At 34.4% G+C, this 16,203-nt stretch overlaps 1 protein-coding gene across 6 annotated transcripts in view; it reads right to left on the reverse strand.

Moving 5' to 3' along the window:
• Positions 1 to 16,203, reverse strand: part of Dmxl2 (Dmx like 2) — a 172,126-nt gene that overhangs the window by 51,893 nt on the left and 104,030 nt on the right. For 5 of the 6 annotated variants that reach the window (XM_058584800.1, XM_046460940.2, XM_058584799.1 and 2 more), the window contains 3 exons: positions 10,627 to 10,746; positions 6,788 to 7,015; positions 3,261 to 4,940 (listed from right to left, as the gene is read on the reverse strand). In XM_058584800.1, the coding sequence (XP_058440783.1) occupies positions 3,261 to 4,940; positions 6,788 to 7,015; positions 10,627 to 10,746 (2,028 nt within the window). The remainder of the gene's footprint in view (positions 1 to 3,260; positions 4,941 to 6,787; positions 7,016 to 10,626; positions 10,747 to 16,203) is intronic. The other variant, XM_058584798.1, reaches the window with a different exon arrangement.

The raw sequence follows: 16,203 nt of genomic DNA on the forward strand, positions 1-16,203 counted from the left end.
GGCAATATCACAACAGACACTTCAGAAATACAGAAGATAATCAAAAACTATTTTGAATCCTTATACTCCAATAAATTAGAAGATAGTGAAGGCATAGATAAATTTCTTAAGTCATATGATCTGCCCAGATTGAGTCAGGAGGATATAGAAAACCTAAACAGACCAATATCAATTGAGGAGATAGAAGAAACCATCAAAAGACTACCAACTAAGAAAAGCCCAGGTCCCGATGGGTACACAGCAGAATTTTACAAAACCTTTAAAGAAGAACTAATACCAATACTTTTCAAGCTACTTCAGGAAATAGAAAAGGAGGGAGAACTTCCAAATTCATTCTATGAGGCCAACATCACCCTGATACCTAAACCAGACAAAGACACTTCAAAGAAAGAAAACTACAGACCAATATCTCTAATGAACCTAGATGCAAAAATCCTCAATAAAATTCTGGCGAATCGGATACAAAAACATATCAAAAAAATTGTACACCATGATCAAGTAGGATTCATCCCTGGGATGCAAGGCTGGTTCAATATACGGAAATCAATAAATGTTATTCACCACATCAATAGACTTAAAAATAAGAACCATATGATCATCTCGATAGATGCAGAAAAAGCATTCGACAAAGTACAGCATCCCTTTATGTTCAAAACTCTAGAAAAACTAGGGATAACAGGAACATACCTCAATATTGTAAAAGCAATCTATGCTAAGCCTCAGGCTAGCATTATTCTGAATGGAGAAAAACTGAAGGCATTCCCTCTAAAATCTGGAACAAGACAGGGATGCCCTCTCTCTCCACTTCTCTTCAACATAGTTCTCGAAACACTGGCCAGAGCAATTAGACAGACGAAAGAAATTAAAGGCATAAAAATAGGAAAAGAAGAAATTAAATTATCACTATTTGCAGATGATATGATTCTATATCTAGCAGACCCAAAAGGCTCTACAAAGAAACTATTAGAGCTAATAAATGAATTCAGCAAAGTGGCAGGATTTAAAATCAACACGCATAAATCAAAGGCATTCCTGTATATCAGCGACAAATCCTCTGAAATGGAAATGAGGACAACCACTCCATTCAAAATATCTTCAAAAAAAATAAAATACTTGGGAATCAACCTAACAAAAGAGGTGAAAGACTTATACAATGAAAACTACAGAACCCTAAAGAGAGAAATAGAAGAAGATCTTAGAAGATGGAAAAATATACCCTGTTCATGGATAGGCAGAACTAACATCATCAAAATGGCGATATTACCAAAAGTTCTCTATAGGTTTAATGCAATGCCAATCAAAATCCCAATGGCATTTCTTGTAGAAATAGAGAAAGCAATCATGAAATTCATATGGAAAAATAAAAGACCCAGAATAGCAAAAACAATGCTAAGCAAGAAGTGTGAATCAGGCGGTATAGCGATACCAGACTTCAAACTATACTACAGAGCAATAGTAACAAAAACAGCATGGTACTGGTACCAAAACAGGCGTGTGGACCAATGGTACAGAATAGAGGACACAGAAACCAATCCACAAAACTACAACTATCTTATATTTGATAAAGGGGCTAAAAGCATGCAATGGAGGAAGGATAGCATCTTCAACAAATGGTGCTGGGAAAACTGGAAATCCATATGCAACAAAATGAAACTGAATCCCTTTCTCTCGCCATGCACAAAAGTGAATTCAAAATGGATCAAGGAACTTGATATCAAATCAGAGACGCGCCGTCTGATAGAAGAAAAAGTTGGCTACGATCTACAGTCGGTGGGGTCGGGCTCCAAATTCCTCAATAGGACACCCATAGCACAAAAGTTAATAACTAGAATCAACAAATGGGACTTACTCAAACTAAGAAGTTTTTTCTCAGCAAAAGAAACAATAAGAGAGGTAAATAGGGAGCCTACATCCTGGGAACAAATCTTTACTCCTCACACTTCAGATAGAGCCCTAATATCCAGAGTATACAAAGAACTCAAAAAATTAGACAATAAGAGAACAAACAACCCAATCAACAAATGGGCCAAGGACCTGAACAGACACTTCACAGAGGAAGACATACAGTCAATCAACAAGTACATGAAAAAATGCTCAACATCTCTAGCTGTCAGAGAAATGCAAATCAAAACCACCCTAAGATACCATCTCACTCCAGTAAGATTGGCAGCCATTAGGAAGTCAAACAACAACAAGTGCTGGCGAGGATGTGGGGAAAAGGGTACACTTGTACATTGCTGGTGGGACTGCAGATTGGTGCAGCCAATTTGGAAAGCAGTATGGAGATTTCTTGGAAAGCTGGGAATGGAGCCACCATTTGACCCAGCTATTCCCCTTCTTGGTCTATTCCCTAAAGACCTAAAAAGAGCATGCTACAGGGACACTGCTACATCGATGTTCATAGCAGCACAGTTCACAATAGCAAGACTGTGGAACCAACCTAGATGCCCTTCAATAGACGAATGGATAAAAAAAATGTGGCATTTATACACAATGGAGTATTACTCTGCATTAAAAAATGACAAAATCATAGAATTTACAGGGAAATGGATGGCATTAGAGCAGATTATGCTAAGTGAAGCTAGCCAATCCCTAAAAAACAAATGCCAAATGTCTTCTTTGATATAAGGAAAGTAACTAAGAACAGAGTAGGGACGAAGAACAGGAGAAGAAGATTAACATTTAACAGGGATGAGAGGTGGGAGGGAAAGGGAGAGAGAAGGTAAATTGCACGGTAATGGAAGGAGACCCTCAGGGTTATACAGTGGAGGGGGTAGAGAGAGAGGAGGGGAGGGGAGGGGAGAGGTGGGGAGGGGGGAGGGTGGATGATGGGAAAGGCAGCGGAGCACAACAGACACTAGTATGGCAATATGTAAATCAATGGATGTGTAACTGATGTGAATCTGCAATCTGTGTATGGGGTGAAGGTGGGAGTTCATAACCCACTAGAATCAAAGTGTGGAATATGATATGTCAAGAAATTTGTAATGTTTTGAACAACCCACAATAAAAAATTAAAAAAAAAAAAAAAAAAAAAAGAAAATGCCTATAGATATCACAAATTCAGTTGCATATGTGTCAGTGATAGCCTGACTCAGCTGTCTTTTATCTTTCAACTAAGCATATTATATAGTAGTAATTGTCTATTAGGGAGACCTTTTCCCTACAAGGTTTGAAAGAAAGACCATAATTAGATATGTGAATCATTATACAGATAATGCAACTTTATAACTTTATAAAATTTTCTTAAGACTATTTACCTGAGTAATTCTTATCTCTGTTTTCATCGAGTTCAGTACTGGAGGTAGCCACTGTATCAGCCAATGCTACAAGGAACATCTGCTCCAAACGGGTAAGGCCTGGTAGACTTGAGTGCATAAGATGACTTGAAAGTACCCTAGCATGCTCCTGGCCAAAGTAAGCTGGTCCATATTGAGAAAGATTTATAACTTTTGATTTGCTTTCTCTCTTTTCTGGCTCTAAATCAATATCATCTGTTGTTATATCCTGGATTTGGAACAGCCCGGAATATTGATCCTCTGGTTCACTATCAGTATGATCTTCAAAGTTCTGTGGCATTTTTGTACTTTCTTCTGAAATTCTGTAGGATGTATCCTGATCTGCAGCAAGCAATGCATATAGTGGTAATGGAGGAATAGAATCTATCTCAGTATAATCTCGAGTACCGTCTTTCCCTATGGTGACTGTATCCTTTGCTGTACTGCCACTTACACTAATGGTTCGAGAAAGATGCCGCTTAGTTCCTTCTCCAGCATCAGGATCTCTAACTATTGCAACTTCACCTGCAATACATTTTACTAAATGAGAGAGAATGGCTTTAGCCCTTCGAACTTTACCTAAATCCATTAATTCTAATAGCTGAGTTGGATGATACTGTGGAAGAGTAGGGGAAAGTACATGTGCAGCCTCAAATAAGCCACCATCTTGAACTACAGTTGGTGAGCAAAAAACATCATCAGCAATAGTTGTTCCTTCAACAATACTTTTTCTTGACAACATGTTAGCTTTAAAGGCAGAATGATCTTGTACTGCTGTCTCTTCTGCAACAGGACTATCAGCTTCGGGGTCTCCAAATTTGACAGCATGCTTCCACTGGGCATATACATGCATTTCACAATCCATTCCCACCACCAATATCCCATCTCTTACCCAAGAAAGAGAAACAGGCAGTGAAGGTGTACCATCAACAGAAGACACCAAGTCTATAGATCTAAGAAGAACCCATCTTGATCTAACTCCTTGCTTGATACTACCACCTAGTGGTAAAGTAATGACAGCTACTCCATCCTTACTATTGGTTTGCTCAGTCACAATTCCTGAAAGCCTCCCATACATAAAGATATTAGCGCCAACCCCCACCGTGAGAATGTGGGAGCCATCTTCTTTTGACACCCAGTCCAAATGTACTAAATGCTTGATATTTGGAATAAGATATCTATCCTTGCTTAAAAGTGCATCTGATTTGCTGTACACAAACAGATTACTATCGACACTGACCCTTGAATCAAGTACACTCCCAACCTTAAACAAATCATCAAGATGAATTGTTTGTTCCAAAACCCATTCTGACCCACCCGTAGATTCACATTCAAATATACAAACATGCATGGAAAATTCTTTAGAAACAAAACCATTGTGCTGGACAGGTTGCTTATAAGCTACTGCAAGGCGACCTGTGTATGAACAACTAACAGCAACTGGTCTTCCCACAATGCTCACTGTACTGCTATTATCTTCTCCTTCATCATTCATTAGGGGCCATCTTCTCCAATGATAGGTTTCTTTCTCATTGTTTGTATTATTTGGTGGGTTTGTTTCCATACAACATTTCCAGAAGCGTACTTTATTGTCAGAACAAGTTGTAACCACTAAATAAGGTGCAAGGCATACTGGATAAATTGAAGAGGAACTCAGATGACCTTAAAAACAAAAAGTAGACAGTTACAATACTAGAACCACAAAATAAAATGCTAATAATAAAATTCTAAAATATCATAAATTAAAAGCCACTATGGGCTTCTTCAGAGTAACTCTGCCATCCCCCACCTAACTAGTGTCCTACACTAAATGCCCATTCATTGGCCAAGATATCTATAGAAGTCTTGAACAATTGATAAAATAAAAATATGCAAAAATAATCACAAAATTTGTTTTTAGGTAATTAGGTTTAAATGAAGTAAACAAAATAAAACTCAAAAACAAAAAAAAAAAAAACAAGTCAACCCTTAATCAATAAATGTATTATTTGCCAGAATTTATGTATTTTTTTCACCAGAACATGCCTCACTGGACTTTCACTCTCTCTATTTTACCACTTTCATCATAGAAGCATAAGTGGTCATTGCAATTTGTCCATCAAATGTGCCAAACCTGCCCTCAAATAATCCAGACCCTAGATTTACGCCTACCATTAATTTTTTTTTTTCAGACTAAACATATCAATGGAGATCTCTCCCTCTCCCTCTTCCCCTCCCCCCACCTTACCAGTGTTCACTTTAAACACTGAACCAGAAATCTCACTTATCCCAGACTGTCAAAAACTAACACTACCCACCTATAGTACAATATAAGGTGTAATTTTGAGGTCAGAAAGCCAGGGTTAAATTTCATTCCATTAATAACTCCAAAAGAGTGAAAAAGACATTTAAACATCTAAGCCTGTTCCATCTAAATAACAGGGAAGAGTTATTGTCTCCCTTGGAATATTATTATCAATAAGACATCTGAAAACATTGTATAAAGCCCCTGCAAAATATAGATTACTATAACAAGCTCCAACAAACTTATGAGAGTATATCCCAAACCTTGCAAATATTTTGAAACATTAAAAAATTCATCTAGATCTATGTCCACCACAAAAAAACATAATAAATTCTTCTCAAGGTTATCTGTCAGTTGTGAATGCAAACCTCTTTTAGGAATAAGAAAATGCCCATACTCAATACCAGTAATTGGAAGAGTGTTGAACCTCCAATTTGGGTTCCCTAAAAACACTATTTTAGAGCTCCTTAATTAGAATTCCGTAAGTGGCAGATCATTTTAAATATAGCTTCTAGTCCTATCCTCCAAATGATCTCATCCATCTTGCTAAATTCAATATTATTTTAAGCCAAATGATAGCCTTTTATCCTACATTTTCCCCCCAAAGTATTCATCAGCCCTCATTCAAACATACTTAATAAAAGTGAGACATGACTATATGAAGTCTTAAAAATAAAACTTCAGCAATTCATACATGAATACATTTGTTCTTTGAAATTTTACTATCATAGCTTCCAAAGTATAGACAGAATACTTCAAATTAAAATATTTATACATTTTCTGTCCAGTTGACATTTATCACAAAAACAATAATAATAATAATAATAATAATAATAATAATAAATATTACCACTACTAGTAGTACTATTACTACTAACACCAGGGATGAACCCAGGGGCACTTAAGCTCTAAGCCACATCCACAGCCCTTTTTAATTTTTTTCAGTTTGAGACAGGGTCTTGCTAAGGTTCTTAGGGCCTAAGTTGCTGAAGCTGGCTTTGAACTCGGCAATCTTTCTGCTTCAGCCTGCCAAACTGCTGGGATTACAGGCTTGCGCCATCACGCCTGGCCTCAAGAAATTATTTCTAATGAACACGTTTCTAAATAGATGTATCATTGTTATAAAACAAATCTTTATTTCAAGGTCTACACAGCACATGCTTCAGAAGAGTTCATCTACTTTATTAGTCTAAGCTATAAATGCTCAGTCTTAAAAATACCTTACCTGCTGAAGGTGTTGCTCTTATCACTTCAACTGCTTCTGGGAGATCAAGATGTTGACTATATACCAGTCTAGAACTCAGAATAAGTTTACTAGCAGTTTGAAGATTGGCAATTGATGAAGAATGTGGCATGGGGCTCATGCTAGGGGAAGTTTCTGGAGATGAGTCCACATTCTTCTGTCCAGGGACTGAAAGTAGATTTTCAGATGAAATAGTTTCTGAAGCTTTGGCTTTGAAAAGAAATTATAAATTTATGAAATGTATCACCATCACTAGACACATAAATAATAATAAAATATTATTATAGCTTAAGAACTATGTCTTCTTAGAAGTACTTCTTAGGAAACAAGGCCAATTTTCAGATTTTTTTCTTGGTCTCCTTAATAAATACATATATTTTGAAGCTACTTTATTCCTTAGCGTCACCAACTCCTTTGCAGGGAAACTTTCAGGTGAGAACCCTAACACTGAAGAGCTAGAAATAAATCTTTAATTATGTAGCCCAGTGTTAGAAACCTTCAAGAGTTGAGGCATTTGTTAACATACAAATTCTCAGGTCTAACCATAAAGATACTGATTCCATTGATTTGGGGTAGATTCCAATTACTTGTATTTCTAATAAGCAGACTAGCTTTTTCTTGCAAAAATGAATCATGGATCAAACTTTTAGAAATAACAGAATATTGCCTCAGATAAATAAATTTAAACTTGAATAGCTCATATAATTAGGTAGTAGCAAAGACAACACTCTGGAATGCCATCCTCTTCACTATCAAGTGCTCAAAACAAGATAATGATTTCAAGAACAAATACCAAAAAAAAAAAAAAAATTCCAAACATATTAAAATAATATTAGTTAACTGTCATTTTATAAGGTATGTTAACTTTAATCTTCTTCCAAGAGTTTCCATATCAAGAGTGAAGGATAAATCTCTAAGCAGATTCAGTTATCTGTGTTTCCGTAATAGGTGAGAGATACTTCACATTATTTTTTTATGTGTCTCTTTCCCCCTTAACAGACTGAATATATAAAGGGCAGGGATAATTTCTCATTGCTTTGTACATCTCAAGGAGTACCAGGACATTTCAAGAGATAATCTCCGTGTGCTTCTGTGAATGCTAAACATGTCAGTCTATCTTACAATGGCAGGTCAATCAATAAAAGTTATGAAAACGTTTTTCAAAAATGGAATCAGATTATAGGCATGCATCAGTCATCAAAATATAGGAGTCCCAGTCCTGGTTATGTCACTAACTAGATGTAATTCCTTAAGCAAGGCATATCACCATCTCTAGCTATTTTCTCATGACAAAATAAAACTGAACTACATCATTTCTCTTCCTATAAACCAGGCAATTGTCTACTGTATATCTCATGCTATGAAAGAAAATATGAGCAAGAAAAAAGCAAAGATTTCAGAGATGGGAAGGCCTGATTTTGAAATGAAACTTGGTTATATAACTAAGTATATAATGAACGGAACTTGGTTAAGCCACTTACCCTTACTCCATTAGTAAATGGAGATAATATCTATTTCACATATGCAAAGAACCAATCTCAGTGCCTGGCATCCAGAAAGTACAACATATTTCCTTCCCCCAATTAAATTTAAGCCAATCATTTCATTCAGTCATAGTATAGACAACACACTGGTAATTTCAAGTTTTAGCCGTGAATGGAAGTACACATTATGTTCAACCTGCAGTGAATGTCAGAATCAAAGATAGGTGCTTCCTGTCAGAGTTGAAGAGAACATATTTGTTTGCTTCTACTCTAATCTCAATGCCTATGAGCTCATACAAAACAGGGTAGGCAAGCAACTCTAACACTAATCCTGGCTTTAGGGCAACAAAAGTGGGATGCTCCCCTCACAGATTGGCAACAGAAGGTATCACGTGGTTTTTAAACCAAGTATCTGTAACTACCTCTGAAAATCTCTTCAAAGGCATCCCTGGCTCTGCACTCAATTCTACAAAATATCACATTCTCTGTGAGATAAAAATCTCTTCCTGACCAACTAGTTTTATATTCCTCAGTCTTGCATCTCTGTGAAACAACATATAATGCCAAAAATTTACTCAAAAGACTTTGAAAGATTTTTTAAAATTTCTGATGCCTCAAAACTAGACCCAACTAGGCACATGTCAAAGTTCTATTGAATTATTTGGCTCTTCTAATGACAATTCATGGCCCAGTTAGTTATGTGATAATGTGCAATGGGGGAATAAAAAAATACATATCATTGGTTCACTATATTAACTGCTTAATATGTGAATACTGATTAAATTACATAATTAACAGAAACAATACAATTTATTTACAAATTTTAAATATTTTTAGTTAACTAGTATAGAGCAGATTTAGTTTGAAAAAGAAATAAAAAATGTTTCAGGTAATATATATGTCAACTGACATGATTTGAACATTATACATTATATACAGGTATTGAAATGCCATACTGTGCTCCATAAACATGTCTAACTACTATGTGTCAATTAAAAATAAAAATATATTTTTAAATAAAAATGAATAATGATAAATAAATATTAGTATCTTTTTTAAAAGGGTAGATTCAGTTGATATGGCTATCCATGCAATTCTTTAATAATTATCTCTCAAAAAGTAAAACTGTTTTGTTTTTTTTTTAAACAAAGAATCTGGGCTGTGAGTGTAGCTCAGTGGTAGAGCATTTGCCCAGAATGTAAAAGGCCCTAAGTTCAATTCCCAGCACTGAAAAATAAGAATGAGAAAAGAAAAGGTCTATGATCAAGCCAGGCACAGTAGTACATGCCTATAATTCCAGCAACTCAGGAGGCCAAGGTGGGAGGATCACAAGTTCAAGTTCAACCCCAGCCTCAGCAACTTAGCAAGAACCTGTCTCAAAATAAAAAAGTTAAAAGGGCTAGGAATGTACGTTATTGGTATCGTGCCCCCGATTCAATCCCCAGTACCACAAACCAAAAACAACAGAAGAGAAAAGGTCTGTGATCAATTTCTTTGCCTCATACTACAGATTTCATAATTTATTAAGAGATTAAGCTGAATGTGTATAGCAGAAATATGGATGAAGTAATTTATTATTCACATTGAAGAATTTCCTAACATTCTCCAAAGCCATTCTAATTATAAGTTTCAGGTGCTCTATCATAGTTTATCAAATAGTAAAATAAAGATGCTAATGTTGTTATACACTCTATCAGATGGCAATGTGCACTATCAACAAAAAGTAGAATATTAATTCTGCAGACAACATCTTGAAAAAGAATTATAGTAGACATTCAATAAAGATTAATTGAAAAAATTATTTTCAATATGTTATATGCTCATAATTGGTTTGATTTTAGGATTTCCCTATTTTATAATAACCTTGAATTAAGAGTTTAGTAGATACATGTATGTATGTGTGTGTGTGTGTGTGTATTTTAGGGGGAAAGGGGAGCTAGGGATTGAATCCAGGGGCCTTTTACCACCTAGCTACAAAGTCCTCTTTTTTTCTGCAGAGATAATCGCTTTATGGAATAAGGCTCTGTTAATGGTACAGCTTGATGTTTAACATTTGTTCATTTGAATTATAATTATTTTTACATGATTGCAAAGAGGCTACAGCTCAAACCAAAAGTAGTTTTAAACTAAACTGTCTTCATTTTCACAAAGTCCTTTTTTATTCTTGAGACAAGGTTTTTCTAAGTTGCTGGGGATGGCCTCAAACTTGAGATCCTTCTACCTCAGTCTCTCAAATTGCTGGGATTATAGACATGTACCACCACACCCAGCAAGCATATTCTATAATGTGAATTGATTTCACATCATCTCTGTATAAACTGTAATATAATTACTTACCTAAACACGCCTGTACAGATTTAAGATGAAGGTGCCACATATGGAGAATAGAGTAATTATTGCTGTCCTTTTCAATTACTACTAGAAAAAACTTTTCTGAAAATGGTGGTGGACGATACCCTATTATTCAAAGGGAAACAATAATTAAATTAACGTGTTTCATAAGGTTAAAAAAACATTTTTTAAAAGCTAAAAACATCACATGCATGGAAGTTGGGAAGAAAAAGCAATCTACAGTTTGAATATGATCTGTCCCCTCCCGCAAACTCATGCTGAAATTTAATTTCCATTGTGAGATATTAAGAAAGTGGAAATATAATTTGAGTATAGTGTTTAGAGGTGGGCTTTGGGAGACAGGATTAGATATGGTCATCAGAGTCGAGCCTCCATAATTGAATTCTGTGACATTTTAAGAAGAGGGAGAAAAATCACGACACATGCAAACACTCCTTATCTCTCCCCAAATGATACCCTGAGCTGCCTCAGAATTCTTCTAGCAAGGAAGACATCATCAGATACAGCCTCTCAACCTTGGCCAGAACTGTGAGCCAAAATAAATGTCATTTTTTTTTAAACATAATTTACCAGGTCTGTGGTATTGTATTATTGGGCAACAGAAAAAAAAAAAAAGACTAGTACAAGGAAAAATAGATTTTTAGAATTTTTATACCATTTTTTTTTGCTATTGGGCTCCTATCAAAGACTAATGAGATTGTGTCAAAAGTACACAAAAGCCAACACAAAGGGAAACCCAAGAAGGAACAATCTTTGATGTTCAAAGAATCAAAGAATAAAAATGAATACAATTTATTAAAACGTATTGATCATACTTAAAAAAAGAGTTCATCAAAATACCGAGAGAGACACATAAAGCAAGAAAGAAAAGGAAGGAACAGGAGAAGGACAGAAAAGAGAGGAGAGAAACCAAACACATAACAGCACAAGCTAGCCTCAAACAAAGCCCCCTTAAGTAACTGGGGCATTGATTCCTTTTTGGAAAATTTGCAATTAAAAGGAAAGAATGAAATAACATTTAACCTACCTTTCCTGTATGAAAATAGCATTTTTAAAATTAAAAGTAATTGGGGGAGAGGTAGCAGTGAAGGGACACAGAAACTTTGTAGAAATTTCATGTATTTTTTTATGAAAAGACATGTAAGCGTAATTTCCCCACTGACAATTATATTCTTCATAAATGAAAATTAGATCTCCACAGGACAATAAAAACTATCTTTTACATTGAAAACTCATGATGACAACTCATTGGCAATGAACTTGTTAGAGCTCAAATTGTGGTTTCTAACTAACATTCCTTATTAAAAGGAACAGTATTAAAGGATAACTATATTCTTACAAAGGATATCTAAAAGATAAGCCTGAGATATCTTCTTTCTAAAAGAATGTAAGTTATCAGAATAATGAAGATAAGACAAAAGGAGTCAGAACAAACCTGAAGAGGTATACTAGTCTAGTATAGTAGGCAATGAGCATTTTAAAGAATAATGATTGCAAACTAATTGAAATGTGCTAAGTACATTAAAATCCGTAAGTTATATGAATACTTCTCTGTATATTATCATTCAATAAAGGGCTTTTTAAAAATAGATTCATAATGATATTCAAAACACAAAGAAAGCCAAACAACAAGAAATTCATCATTACACTAGGGTTAATTAGAGCACAAACTCCTTATTCTAAAATTGTCAAAGGGAAGGAACTAAGCACATATGTTTTTTCTCTAAAATAATTCTGTTTTCCAGAGCAATTAAATAGCACTAGTTGATAGGGGAATGTTTTTCTTTACAGATGTTTGCCAACTAATAAATAAACAAGAACTGATAGGGCTGGGGATGTGGCTCAAGCGGTAGCACGCTTGCCTGGCATGCATGCAGCCCGGGTTCAATCCTCAGCACCACATACAAAATAACAAAGATGTTGTGTCCGCCAAGAACTAAAAAATAAATATTAAAAAGTTTCTCTCTCTCTCTCTCTCTCTCTTTTAAAAAAAACAAGAACTGATAAAAATAGAAAAATCATAATTTTTCAATCCCTAATGAAATGACTAATTTTAAGTAACTAATTTATAAATATTCAATGGAAGAAACCCAAGTTGGAGCAAGAAATATAAAACATCACCTAGGAAATTGAACCTACATATAATCAAATCTCCAGAATTAGCCTCCACTTTATAAGAAATACAGTAGACAAGAAAAAAATTCAAATGACATCGCAAGTAGTCAAAGAAGTTCCTAATAAGGAAAGTGCTCTAAAATGTTGGTGGCACAATAAAGGTGAATAGTAGGAGAATTATTTCAGATTAAAAAACTCTGGACAGACAATGAAACATAGTGTGGACCTGGTTTGGATCTGGATTCAAACAAAACAAATTAAAAACACAAAAATGTGGTGCTGGAATAACTGGGTATCCATATGTAGAAGAATAAAATTACATCCTTATTTCCTACCCTGCACAAAAATCAACCCAAAATGAATTAAAGACCTCAGAATTAGACCAGAAACTATGTAACTCCTAGAAGATAACATAGGGTCACACTTCAGCTTTTGCTAACAACTTTACCAATAGGACCCCTAAAACTCAGGAAATCATCCTGAGAGTTTATAAATGGGATGGCATCAAATTAAAAAGCTTCTGCACAACAAAGCAAACAATTAGGAACATGAAGAGAGAGAGAACCCACAGAGTGGGAGAAAAATCTTTGATAGCTATCTTCTGACAAAGAATTAATATCTAGAATATATAAAGAGCTCAAAAAACTTTATACCAAAAATTAAATAACTCAATTAATAAATGGGCAAATGAACTAAACAGACACTTCTCAAAAGAAGAAATACAAATTGCCAACAAATACATGAAAGATATTCAATATCATTAGCAATTAGAGAAATGCAAACCAAAACTACACAGCAATTTCATCTCACACCAGTCAGAATGGCAGTCATCAAGAATACAAATAACAAGAAATGCTGAAGAGGGTGTGGAGAAAAAGGAACACTTTCATACTGCTGGTGGGACTGTAAATTAGTATAACAGCTAAGGAAATCAGCATGGCAGCTCCTCAAAAAGACTAGGCATGAAACCACCATATGATTCAGCTATACTACCTCTCAGCATTTACCCTGATGAATTAAAGTCATCTTACTACAGTGATACATGCATACCTATGTTTAGCAGCACAATTCACAATAGCCAAACTATGGAACCAGCCTAAGTGTCCACCAATGGATGAATGGATAAAGAAAATGTAGTATATATACACAATGGAATTATATTCAGCCATAAAGAAAAAATAAAACTATGGCATTTGCAGGCAAATGGATGGAATTTGCAACTATCATGTTACATGAAATAAGTCAGACTCAGAAGGTCAAGGGTCATATGTTTTCTCCCATATAAAAAAGCTAGAAAGGAAAAAGGAAAACAAACATGTGGGTGGATCTCATAAAAATCAAAGGTGGATCAGAAGAAGAAAGAGACTAAAGGTGGGAAGGAGGGGTGATACTGGCCAGATTATACTGTTATATTGTGTGCATATACGAATATGTAACAACAAATCCCATCAATATATGTACAATTATAATGCACCAATAAAAAATGTGGGAAAATAAAAGAAAAAAGGACCATATAAGCAAAAAAAAAAAAAAAGAAAGCCAACATTTTTTAAACAATTCACTGAAGAAAATACAAGCTAGTTATTACATGATTCTAAGAATTTTTTATTAACTTGAAATGGCTAAACATAAGCAAGTAATTTTTAGATATGCATATGGAAGTACACAGGAGTGAAATAACATGATGGCTGGATTTGCTTTGAAGTATATCATGGAAAAAGGAAAAGAAAATATAATAGATAATACAAGTATAATAAAATCTTAAAATCTTCAATTGATGTTATGGCATATGGAGTTGCACTCAAAATACCTTTATCCATGTTTGGTATTTTTCTTAATTAAAAGAGTAATTAATTTTTAATTTAAATTTAGAAAGTACAAATAAGAAGTGGGCAGGGAAGACAACAGATGTACATATTAAAACCTTTAAGAAAACAGATTAAATTTAGAAGAAAACCACAGGAAAACTTAACACAAAACTAAAGGAAAACCAAGAAAGCAGTGAGAAAATCTTTTGGCCTGATTTGGAAAAGGCAGAAGAAATAAAAGAGAAGTTTTAAAAATTCTAAATTTAAGCCTGTTGATTCAAAATATTATAAAGAAAAATACTAACTTTATTTAAGCATTGTTTTCTAGTAGATTGGCATGTATTTACTTTTGGAAATAGCATGATGAATGGTAGTTAGACTTTTTGGAAAAGATATTTAAAAATTGAACCCAGATAAAGATTAAAATATACAAAAAAGCAAATTTTAAATCTATAAAGTAGTGCTGTTATGCTGCAGTGATAATACAATAAACCTGAGCATGACAACAACTTATAAATAAGAAGAATTCTGATTTATAAAAACAGATGCATGAAAGAAAAAAATTCTAGTCTGAGGGTAAAAAGATATTTGAGCTCAGCTTTATAGAAGACGGGACCTCATTCAAACGTTCCTCTATAGCAAAGAAAATTATCTGCACAAATTCAGTAGAAAGTTTCTTAGATGTCTATACATAATTCTGTGATAAAGACCATACTAAGGAAATTAAATATGTCCATCTAGACACTCATAGTATATGACCAAATGAGATATAGTATACGGAAACTCTTTGTTAACTAAAAATGTGTTCATCAAATAAAATTAATTCATAAAATGGGATATGTTTTTTCATTCAAATAGAACATGACAGTTTTATAACTACAAACTTATAACTTCTAAAAGAAATATTCTGTCAGATGCAGTGGCACATGCCTGTAATCCCAGCAGCGCAAGAGGCTGAGGCAGGAGGATCTCAAGTTCAAAGTCAACTTCAGCAAAAGCGAGATACTAAGCAACTCAGTGAGACCCTGTCTCTAAATAAAATACAAAATAGGGCTAGGGATGTTGGCTCTGTGGTGGAGTGCCTTTGAGTTCAATCACGGGTACCCAAAATAAACAAATGAATGAATGAATAAATAAATAAATTATTTTAAGCTGAAACTAAATACAATGTTGTTTTTGAAGGTTCTTATGGAAAAATAACTTTCTTTCACAAAAAGGAAAAAGAAATACTACACTTCAAAGGGGAAAACCGAGCTAGTACTTTTAACTCACATGTCCATGAAGTTTCTGGTGTAACATGCAACATAATGCCTTACTTCATTTATCATTGTCCTGTGGCAATTTACTGGGAACATTCTGAAACCTCTATCTGAATTAACTGGTCTCCTCATGATACCATAGGGAATTTACTACCAATCAAAACAACTAATTACAGAGTTGAACAAAGTCACCTTTTAAAATAAATTGAGTTTCATAAATACCATTTCTTGGCAAAAGTCTATGACACCTATGAACTGTCTTTCTAAATGTAAGTTTCACCCACATGTTGCAATCATCCACAAACAAGCAATTTTTTTCATGTTTTAAAAATATTTAATAAAATGAGACCCTTGAGTGAATAAAAACAAGTAGGCAAAAC

This window comes from Marmota monax, unplaced genomic scaffold (assembly GCF_021218885.2).
Source record: "Marmota monax isolate L192 unplaced genomic scaffold, Marmota_monax_Labrador192_F-V1.1 WCK01_AAM20220418_F8-fsc00001, whole genome shotgun sequence".
NCBI classification, from domain to species: Eukaryota; Metazoa; Chordata; class Mammalia; order Rodentia; family Sciuridae; genus Marmota; species Marmota monax.